General features: G+C 33.8%; 1 protein-coding gene across 1 annotated transcript; it reads right to left on the bottom strand.

Annotated features, from left to right (window-relative positions):
* Positions 1-9,276: 9,276 nt before the first annotated feature.
* LOC109808774 (U-box domain-containing protein 28) lies at positions 9,277-11,044 on the bottom strand. Its single transcript, XM_020371910.3, has one exon. It carries the CDS (start codon positions 10,706-10,708, stop codon positions 9,482-9,484), a length of 1,227 nt encoding a protein of 408 aa, XP_020227499.2. The 5' UTR covers positions 10,709-11,044; the 3' UTR covers positions 9,277-9,481.
* Positions 11,045-12,157: the final 1,113 nt, after the last annotated feature.

The raw sequence follows: 12,157 nt of genomic DNA, 5'->3' as shown, positions 1-12,157 counted from the left end.
TAAAATAGCAAATTAAAATATTAAAACAACAATGTTTAGTAGAAAATCATGTAGAATTTCACACAAGACATAAGTTCTTAAAATGACAACAAATAAAAAACTAAGAAAAGACTAATTTTTGCTTTTAGTAATAGAGGAGGTGAGATTGCTCGAGATTGGGTGCAATTGCTCAAGATTACTCATAAATAAGTTTGTTTCTAAGTTGTATAGGTGGGGTTGACATATCTCGTAAACTTGGTAGTTATTACGAGTTATCACTCGAGATTGAAAATTATGCATATGAGGTTTAGATATGCATGCTAAGGTCATGGTAGACTTACAACCAAGTTGTCCTATCCTGACAATAATACTAGACTTTCATAGTTTAAGTGATAAAACTTGAGAAATCAATTTTTAAGTTGTATACCTGGCATTCTGAGAGACCTAACACTTTCTATACTTGACTTGATTGTGATAGGTTGAACATTATGATTTGGTAGGGTATAGCCACTTAAACTATTCACCTTTATTGTAAGAGATTTTCATAAGTTGATATATGTGATGATGCATTTGTTGTTATGTGTTGTTTAAGTCGTGATTAAAGTTGTGTATGTTGTTAAGAATGAAATACATGATGTATGTTGTACAAACAATTGTAAGTTGTGAATGATGAATGATATTGATGTTATGATTTGAGCTAATATGTTGGGTTTAAGTTGTTTGTGTTTGCTTATGTTGTTAACTCAGTACTTGTTGCAATACATGATGTATGTTATGATTTGTTGTTTTATGTTGCTAATTTGTTTAATATGTTGATATATTATGTGTTGTTCAGCTAAGCTTGTTATGTTGCATTGTTGAAATTGTTTTATAGTTAGCTTATCAACTACTATGTTATATTGTTTCATTTAATCTCAAGTTTACCCTTGCATGTTTCCTTGTGGTTGGACTGTGATGATAATACATGATATGGAGTAGGGTGGTATTGTTTTGTACTACCCTTATGTAGTAGTTCTTCCACAATTGTTGCTTTACTGACAATCTAGGTTCACATCTTCTAGTTATAGTTGTAGTCCCATGGAGGGATTTATTTTATTATTAGGGTTATTGATGAAATTTTTACACACATGTGTATATTATTGCATTTATATCCAAGTACTACTTGCATGTTAACTTAGGTAGTACTAGTTATGTTTTTGATGTTAGTTGTTGAGTTATGAAGTGTAGTGGCTTGATGAGTCATTACACTTTTATGGTATCATAATTGGTCAAGTCATTTGGACACTTTGTGGTCGGGGGGGAGGGGGGAGGGCTCCTATTGTGCTTCTATTGTGTGGTTTAAGTTGTTTCTTTGTGTTGTGATAGTGTTATATGTTGTTTAGAATATTGATCTCTGTATAGGATGGTAAGTAAACCTCCTAGATATCCTTCTATAATTGATTGAGCTTAGATTACTAAAGTGATGAAGATGGTGGTAGTTGTTATGAATTAGTAAAATGTTTTGTTAATATGACAACAGTTGATGATGACATAACACCCCGAGTGGTGTTGACTTAAAAGGAGAGGAATAAGATTGTTGTTGAGTCATTCAGGGGCATTGTACCTTTAGAGCATAGGAGTTTAGCAAAACACATTAAGTTGCATCATAGTAATATGTTTATGAATGAACATGTAGTGGAGTTTGAGTGTCTAATTTGGTTTTACTTTCAGGAGACTTCTCAAACTTGAAGATGTCAAAAATTTAATGAGAGGTTGAGAGTGAGATTAAAAGGATGGTTATACCTTTGGTTATCATTGAATTTTTGGTTTGGTTGGGAGAGCCAAAATATTTGAGACGACTAAGGAATAATAAAATGGTTGTGAAGACTTAAGAAAGGTCATCAGAATCCAATAAAAGAGGACATTCGAGGAAGGTTTACAACATGCCTCCATCATTGCTTCCTTTCCATTTTCCTTTGACTTGTACACTAGAAAAAGATGATGTGGATTTTAGTTAGTTATGAATGGAGAAGTCTGAAGGAGAAAGTAGAAAAAAGCATGCAAAGATGGAGAAATTTTGAGAGTTATCTCTCCTAGTCTCTTGATGCAAATGTGTCCTACCTTATGAATAGAAATTTATTTAATTTTGTGAACTTTACAAAAGTTGTATGACTTGGTGACTTCTTTTGTACACACTCAAATTGTTTCCTAGGTGTACCGATTTCAACGTAAAAGGGCAATTTTCTCAATTGAACTTTTTCACTCTAGAGTTTTCCCAACAAGTTGTAGGTTACTAAATGCTTCGAAGGGTGAATTACCTAGAAAAAGGAACTCAAATACTCAAGTAAATATTTGACTTAGAGTAATAAAAGTTAGTAATAAATGAGTAAACATTAATTTTACATAAATATTTGTTATTCTATTTATACTAATTGCAATGGACATTGGACTTGTGAGTTTTTATCCCTAATTACCAATTAGGTAATAGGTAATAGGTTTCTAATGAAGGTTTAGGCATGTTGATGCTTTTAATGACCTTAATTATTTGTCTTCTTATTTTTCCTATTCATTGGTGAGGGTTTCATCAACCAAAGGGTTTGAATGAGTGTCTCTTCTATCTTAAACTTATTTACTAATTATTCTTGGGATTTTTGGTATCCAGTTAATCAAATACCTATCTGGTATGCATGCACCCAAGTCTTAAGGAGCATGCAAAAAAGAGGTTTTTTTTTAGGGAAAGATCTTGCTCAATGTTTCAGCTTCAAGTTGCATCTTTTTACCTTCTGTCATAACACTACACCAAAAGTGGTAATAGATGATAGCACTTAATTAATAAGTGTCGTGTTTTAAAACACGAAACGTTAAAAGAGCACTTAATTAAATAAGCACTATAACAAGGTTCTATATAGAGAACACTTAATAATAAAAATGCTATCTTTGTGTTATTTTATTTATGAAAAAATATGTTATAGTGTTTTTCTAAAAAAAATGCTTTCTAAAGAAAATAAATAGACAGCGCTTGTGAATAGAAACTTCATTTATAAGGTTTTATAAATTAATTAATTTTTTAAAAACATTATTATGACGCTCATGAAAAAATCACTTTTTTTTAGAAAAATAACTACGAAGCCCTTCTTAACAAAATGTTTTCTATTGGTCTTTTGTTTACTAATCTATTGTACTAGTTCACTTCACATTTGTATTCATCGTTCTTCTCATAGCCCACGGTTCTTTTCTTTCACACCCACATTAACATTAAGTATTCTATTATTCATGCTCCTTATCACTCCCGTAGTCATCCTTTACATTCATTGTGGAGTCTTCCTTCACCATCATTCACAACATTTGTATTGTTGTTCGTAAAGTGTATCTCAAGTTACCTCCGCTCAGCACTTACATTATTGACTCATTTTCTAGGTTTTTATTATTAGGTGTTTCTTTTCTTCTTTTTTTTTCTTTATTGAATATTTTTTCCATTAATGCTTAACTTTGATTCAAGTTTAAAACAAATATTAAATTTAGTTTCTTTGCTTTCTATACTTTTTTTTTATCAATAGATGAATGCACAATGACAACTTTCATGATGAAGACGTTAATCTATGACAAATTTCATGACAAAGACGTTAATCTCTTCCATCGAGAAATCTAGGGCTTTTTTTTTTGGCAAGATTCATCCTTGACTAGGCTTTTTGCAAGATTCATTGAAGTTACGTTCTTTAAGCCTTTATTTTCTTCTTATAAGAAATAAAAAAAAAAGTGAGTTCTCATATATGTGACTCTCTTCTTTTAGTCAAATATTTCATTTATTTTTTATTTTTATATTTACTATTTTTATATTTAGTTGCGAGTTTGTTGCGAATGATGTATGATGATTTGTGTTGTTTTGAAATTTTAATAATTAGACAAGGTTATCTGATATGGTTGAGAATAAATTTTACAATTAAGAGACATTGGTTGAGTCTGAATTGCCTTATATATATTGTATTCTGAATTTTGTAATCAGTGTCCCTGCTTTACTACTTTTTACAACACCACTCATAAGTTTTTGAAATATTATAACAAAAATTTGTGAAATCATTAATTGTGAACCTGAAAACTTTCATGGCTTCAATTAGAAAATGTGAACCTGAAGAATTATCAGTCTATTGTAATCTTCCTATGTTGAATTCATAAGACTAAAATAAATAAGTAAAATATTACATATTTTACATGAAAGATTAAGAAGTGAGACTTAAAAATGGATATTTATGTCCTTCCTAGACGTACAATTTTAGTGGTAGAAAGCATAATAATTTGGTAAAATGGAAATTCCCATGAAGGTTTCATAGCAACTAGGATCAACATTTTTATCATATATGTAATGCTTACATATAATTATGCTCCCATCAACCATAACATTTGTGCTGAAATATTCAAAAACTGTGAGAACATAATCCTTGTTTCAAGGAAGAGAATAAGTGAGTTTCTTATTGATAAAATTGACAAAATTTTAATGTTTAAAACACTAAAAGTTAGTCATACCGTGGGGAATGTGTTGTTGGTGTAGGAGATGATCATGCACTTAAAAGGAAGTGCTTTCTATTTGCATATACATAGATAACACTTTTTTAGAAGCGCTATCTATTAATAGACATCGTTCAAGTAGAGAACGCTTTTTAAGCGCTGTCTATCATTAAAATAAGCTCCATCTATTGATGTTTTTGAGATAGATTAATGGGGTATTATTTCGTCAAGAGATGAAAAAATAACCACACAACTGTTTATCTAGAAAGTTCCAAGTGTTGGGAAATGTTGTGGTGTTGTAAGCTTGGCCATTATAAATAGAGGTGTCGATAGATTTGTCATTGCACTTCCATCTATATTTTCTTCACTCAATATCGAATACTCTACTTCTCATTTCAAGTTTGAGTTGAAGAGTTATCCAACCTTTTGCTTCAGGCACATGGTTTCTTTATTGTTGTTTCACTTTGCCAAAGGGTGCTGGAAGTAGGGATGTCAAAGGGGCGAGACGGGTATAGGTAATAGACCCCCGCTACGTGTCCCTCTAGATAAATATTTGTTTCTTACTCATCCTCATATCCATGTGGGTATCCGTTAAACAAGTCTTCACATATTCTTTTAATATCTACGAGTATCCATGAATATTTATTTTTAAAAAACAAATAATTTTTTAACAATGTTTTAAGAATCATTTCTATTTATTCTAATATTTTCTTCAAAAATAAAAATTTAAAAGTCAAAACTTAAAATTGTCAAATTTTATACATAATTTTATTAATCAAGATTCTTCAACTTAAAAACTAATTTAATTTTTAAAGCACTTTATTCTCATAAATTTAAACACATTTAATACGTAATTATGTAATTGAATATTAGCGGATACTTGCGATACAAATACTATGATACTCATACCCATCTTGTTAATATGCGGGAAGAAAAAACACTCATACTTATTACTTGCAAATACTCATTCACAATATTCATTTTCTAATCATAGCGAATTTTATCCATGGATATCCGTGGATACAAGTTTTCTTGACATCCTTAGTTGGAAGCATCTTCTAAGGAGTTCAAATTGTGAGATGAGCAAGTTGATCAGTCCATCTCATCAATGCCCTTTCAACTTCATTTGATGATAGATCTAATGCATCTTGGAGGGACTCACCTTTGAAAAACAAATGCTTATCGAATGGGTAGGTAATACGTACTAATTTGGAAGTCAATGACAACTAAGAAGTTGGTTTTGTGGCTACTCCATATGAGGTGATTGGCATTGTGAGTACTAAGGAATAACACGAGTTTGAACCGTTAATGTGTAGGTCTTCGAATGGACAACCACGACATCGATGTATTGTTAACCAATAAAAGTATCCTATAATATCTATACCAGGCTATGAGTGGGTGGATGGGGAAGTGGTCTCAAGTTATGTCTAGTTCAATGACAAGAGGTCTTTGGTAAATTTTAACTCTTACATTACAATTTCCAACAACGAAGATGAGGATCCCTATCTGGTTGTCATTAGATGTTGATGGACCAATGCCATCCTGAACCTATATTGTACCTTTTTGGGTAAAGGGTTGGTTGTGAACAATTTCTACATTATGAATAATTACCTATTCTGGGACCTTGGTTTGGTGCTACCTTTTGATGATTTCACCATAGGTGTTCTCAAAATTCTAAATGTGGCACCTACTCGAATACATATGAATGATTGTGTGGCAGTGTAGGTGTGTCACAACCTATGCTAATACATCCATATGAAAATCACATGAAGCCTTTTCTTGCATTATTTTTGTGCTCAACCAAGCAACAAACCAAATTGGGTATCTTTTGTTCAACATGCCGAGACACCATCACTTGACCCTTGCACCACTTCATACAAAAATTTAAAGTTTGGATATTTAAAAATGATAATTTATCTCGCCATCAAAAATAAGTACTTTTATGACTGAGAAAAGAAGTCATTTTTTCATTTCTATTAGGATTAGGTGTCAAGGCATTAGGATGAGTACTCAACCTCTTATCTATTGAACGAAAAGAAGGAAAACTTGCCCTTTCTTGTGATGCTCTTACAGTGCCTTCTAGCAAAAAAAAATGTCCTTTTACCCAATTCTTCTAACATTTTAGGGGGTTTAAATGGTAAGATTTAAGTCCTTTTTAAATAACATGTTTTCTTCTTATATTGATTGTTGACTCCTTTGTGTTGGCAAGAGTTATTGTGACAGTAGGTACCAACTCTCTTACATTTCAAAATATTTGTAAGAATTTAATCTAAGAGACTGTTGTTGTTACTTATCTAGGTACCTCAATAGCGGTTTCTCTTGTTTAAGTACCTCAACCCCCCCTTCAGAAAAAACTTCCCCTTTAGTTGTTGATAAAACATGTTTAGGAAAACATAAGACCCATAAGGAGTCCTAAAAAAATGATCGAGAAAAGAAAAGTCAAAGATTGGTCCAACCACCATCAGCACTCAGAAAAACTTAAATAAGAACCTTTGGCTTTTTCAGGCCTCTTTCCATTATTAGTTATGGCTTCTTGTTATCTAACTTCAACTCCCAACTACTATTAAGCTAGAACTTCATATATTCCCATGGGTGTGAACTTTTGGGTCATGTTGATTTCGTTGCCAAATGGGCTTATTTTTGTGTGCTACAAGCTCAGTCCATAACAATGACTCAACATATTTTTATGAAGCCAACCATGGGCACTAAAAAACATAGAAAAGCCTTGAAGGACTTTGAGAAGCCCATTCGAGATGTTATTTATGCCAATATTGTACCAATTGACACCAATATAGAGCTAGAGGTAGATGTGGCGAGACTTCAAGGTTGACTTGGGATTTGGAGGTGAAGTTGGAAGAGTTTGAAAAGACTAAGACAAGAAGTGCCTAGTAGGTTGTTGGTTTATGCAAGAATGTGGCCAAGCTAACCTAAGAAAGAGAGATACAAAGGTCGAACATGAAAAGTACTTGAGGTATATATACTTAGGTTAAGATTTGTAAGCTGCACGAGGAATGCATCAAGCATTTTGTCCAATAGGCTATGTATTTTTACCAAGTTCTTGAGGCTTTTCACTTTAAACAATGATTTTTATAAGGGTGCCTTTGTGAACTATGACAACATCCTGAAAAGTGAGAAATTAGATGACAAAATTCTTGTTCTCACTAGTCAACTGAGTATCCCCTAGGATGATGCTAAACAAATAAACAAAGAGGGGAATGATAATGACAACGATGTTTGTAGTGAGGATGAAGATGAGGGGAGTCTAGATGTTGTCATATATTTTCATTTTTTTTTAGAGTAAAATCACCAGTTTTTTTTTTTTATGTACCACCTTACCATTAGAGTTGTTTTTTTTATCAATGAATGATGAACTTTCTCAAGTATAACTTGTGTATGACTTTTACTATTTTTTATTCTTCATTGTGCTAAGTTATAAACACACCAAAGTCTATATCCTCATCCTAGTAGGAGTAGGGGTGTGTATGATTTGGTTTTTTAAAAAAACTCACTCTACATTGTACTGTACTATTTTATCGAATTGAACTGATTTATGGACTATTTGAACAACATAAATAAATTGGTTCAAAACTAAACCAATATTATAAACAAGTTTAGAATTGGTTTCAAAACCAAATCGATTTCAAATCAAATTTAAGTACTAGATTAGTTTTAAACTAGTTTGTTTTTAAATTTTTTTTCAAAATTGTAAACAAAGTCACGATTAATGCACTCTATAGAGACAAATTATTATTTTTTACTAGTTAGACATTTAGCTTGAAGAGTAATTGAGTAGATAATCACATCATATTAGGTAGAAAATTTTTTATTTTATTAAAAAAAAAGTTTACACAAACTCATGGAAGTTAACTAAAATCCATTAAAGAATTATATTTATCATGTGAAAAATTAATGATAAAGCATGATTTGATAACTGATATTTACTTTAATAATCTAAAGATAATCAAAAAGAAAAAATATATACACAATATTCAAACATTTTATGTGACACTATATTACTAAAATGTGAAATATAAAAGATATAAGTAAATTATTTCAATTTAATTTTATTTCATTATTTAAAAATCGGTTCACTCAACCTAATTATCAATCTAGTTCAATTTTTGAAATTAAGTTTATGTAAACAATGTTGCTTTATTTAGGGGTTTTTTCCCCCACATCCTAGTAAGATATTTGAAAGGAAGAGTAATAATGTGCCAAGAGGTTTCCCTTGTGAGTTGTTGGTTTCTTGCAGGGTCTGCATTTGGTTATGGTGTGTGCATACGCATGGTGACTTCTTGGTTTCTATAGTTTGCGGTGGATTTCATTCTGGTTTGTGGTGCTTGCTGTGAGTTTTACAATGGTTCGTGGTGGCTTTGAATTTATTGTCTACTTTTGCAAGTTGCACGTTGTTTCTATGGAAGTTATTGATGACTTTGACATTTTGCCTTGAAGTGAGGGAAATGGTGTCACCCACTTTGGAAGGCTGTGGTTCCAACAACAATAAGAGAAAAGTAAAAAATGCGAAGGAGACAAGAAATGAATTTCTCAACCTTCCATTTTAAAACCATGATCTCTAATGGACAAAAAATCTCACACATGAGAGACTTCAACTCTATCACCATGGCCTCTACATTCCAAAAACCCATTGGTTCAAAACTTTCTTTTTCTACAAATTAGCCATCAATGAATTAATTATTTGTCTTCAAGTCATAGAGAACTATGACCGTGACCTTGATTTGGAAGTACTAGTTCTCTAATCTATGTCTAACCAAACATGAAACCTAAATTAATAAACCTAAAAAGAGATCACCGATGTCAAATGAATTTGTTTCCCGTCTGTTTTGTTCTGTTAAAAAATTATTCTCTCTACGAATATACATCATCACCCTTGTTACCCTTTCTTTCAAATCAAAAGAAATGAGTGAAAATCAACATGAAACATTCTTTGTTTGCATGCTAAAAAGATGGTTCAACTATTCACCAAAAAAAAAAAGTGGTTCAACTTGATCAAGCTACAACATTAACATGGTTTGATATGAGTGGTTTTGGTGTCATAGCATCCTAGTTCCAACCCCAACCCCAACCCGTTCTTGCACGCGCCCTTCAAAACCTTAATCAAATCAACGCACATGCTCCTCACGTGCTCCCCCCACCCCCTCTGCATAACCAACAAAATCACCGCGACGCCGTTTCGCTTCGCCACGTCATCCCTCACCTTCGCGCTCCCGCACAAACAGCAGAGACTCCACAGCACCGCCACCGCGTCCTCCGCCGCGCCCTTCGGCGCTCTCGCCACCCTCTCCACCACCGCCGCCGCGCAATGCTCCTCCGCCGCCATCGCCGCCCGCCCCTCCGCGCACGTCGCCGCCACCGCCAACACTCTCAGACACCTCTCCGCCGTCGCCGCGGAACACGCTCGCAGCAACTCGGAAACCGCCGCGACGACTCCGCAGTTAACGAGCTCCACCTTCGCCGAGTGAGTCACCGAAACGACACCTAGCAACGACAAAACGGCGTCGTTTAACTCCTCCTTACCTTCATCCTTTAAAAAACTCGCGAGCAGCGAGAACAAACCTCGAGTTTCCGCGACCGATTTCTTCGCTTGGAAATCGCTCCTCGCGAGAAACTCCAAAACCCTAACCGTTTCAACCTTCGATTTCGGAGATCCGTTTTTCAGAACGGAAGCCATCGAGTCAAAGCATTGTTCACGAGCGTCGAGAATCAGCTTCCGGATTCTCTCCGAATTTCCGTGTTCGCGGAGAACCGAGTCCAGAAGGTAGATCGCGTTTTCCGAGGCGTCGGTCCGCGCGGCGCTTACGGCGAGCGCGCGGACCACGGCGGAGTCGAAGCCGGTGCAGGCGGCGAGCAAGCGGCGGTTGTCGGCGGAGGATTTGGCGAATTCGGCGATTTTGGCGAGTGCACCGGCGAGGTCTTGGTCGATGGCGCGGAGGAGAGCGCGGAGGTGGTCGGCGGAGGGGCGGGGCTCCGGCGAGGGAGGTTCGGCGGAGAGGAGCCAGAGGCGGATGAGGCGGTGGAGCGTGAGATTGGGAATGAAGTCTTTGGAGGGAAGGACCTGCATGGTGGCGGGACACGTGTCGTGTCCTAAGTCGAGCCATCGCTGAATGCTGGTGCGATCGTATGTGACGCCGGTGCAGAGGCTTACGGGGGACCTCATGACGTCCATGGAGATCGGGCACCGAAAAAGACTCGGAACGGTGACGTATAGCTTATCCCTTACCTTTGCCATTCTTTTTTTTCTTTTCTCTCTGAATTCTTTGGTTTCTCTGTTTCTCACACAGCACAAACTATGAGAGAGGGAGCGTTGGGAGAGAATTAAGATAGAACACTAGTGTGGTAGTAGTGATTTGATTTGTGTGTGGTCCATTTAAACGGGTGTGAGGTCCTTGGTCAAACTTTGTCTGTTATGACAATGGCACTCTAACAGGAAAACATGAGTCACAGAGAGGGAATTCAAGAGGAAAACGACATCTTTCATTGTTTGACCCATCAAAATTTTCAAAAACTTTGAGCTGCAGTTTGGACTGCTCTTCGTCTTTCACTAGGGGACCCCAAACGCTCCATCATTTTTTTTTTTGAATTCGGATATTATTTTGAGGGTAATAATACCATAACTCATTAATATTTAGGGTAATTAAGAAGGTGTGAATTGGATATTAAGGTTGTTCATATTTCATAAATATGAGTAGTTTTGAATTGAGAAATAAAAATATTAAAACATGTCAGCAAAATTAATGGGTTTATATAGTATTTTTAAGGTGTAGTAGAATATCCGAAGATGGTATTAATTAGCTTTGAAGGTAGTTCTCCATGAAAAAGATGTAAAGACTGAAGTAGCATGGATGGCAAACAGTAAATAATATATAAATTACAAAAATGTTACTTATAATAGAGAAGAATAATATATAAACTAAGCAAAAGGATAAAATAGCGTATTATAGATATGTCTCAAACAAATTATTAATATATATAGAGATAATTACTTAGTATAAAATTTTTTTACGCTGACAACCAATTATATCTTTTAAATGTATCATGTCATTATAAACAGATTTACTTTTAACAGTGACACGTGACACAATTAAATAATATAATTAGTTATCAGTGTAAGATGATTAACTTTTATATATATATATATATATATATATATATATATATTAATATTACAGACATATTAATAAGGATTAACATTGAATTTCAACGGAGAAGAGTTATATTTTCTTATTATATATAACAAAAAAACCAAGGACTTATGCCCTCTTTTTATTAATAATGGAGATTAATAGTAAATTTTTCATATTTTTGTAAAGGAATGTTTTCTTTCAACATAATATCATGAATATAATTAAAAAAGGTAATGATTGTTTTGAACATATCATTTTTTTTAAACATTTAAACAACATATTTATCTTTATTTCTTATCTTATCCCATCAAATCATTCATTATTATTATTATTATTATTATTATTATTATTATTATTATTATTATTATTATTATATGTATGTATATATAACTTTTATCGATTCTCTCTCTCAATGTCATATAGTATTTGAGTGGTTTATTAGAGATGGTCAAGCAATGGAGTGTTAAATTAAAATATTTTGATCCTTTAACTTTTGTTTTTGTCATTAAAAATATACATTCATATCAACTTGAGGGAAAACATTAATATCAAAT

This window comes from Cajanus cajan, chromosome 1 (genome assembly GCF_000230855.2).
Source record: "Cajanus cajan strain Asha chromosome 1, NIPB_CcT2T_4, whole genome shotgun sequence".
Classification (NCBI taxonomy): Eukaryota; Viridiplantae; Streptophyta; class Magnoliopsida; order Fabales; family Fabaceae; genus Cajanus; species Cajanus cajan.
The sequence above is the reverse complement of the archived record's forward strand: the minus strand, read 5'-3'. Positions and strand labels throughout refer to the sequence as shown.

What these genes read in the sequence shown, in the direction of transcription:
- LOC109808774 (XM_020371910.3), bottom strand. Translation starts at nt 10,708, where the DNA reads ATGGCAAAGGTAAGGGATAAGCTATACGTCACCGTTCCGAGTCTTTTT.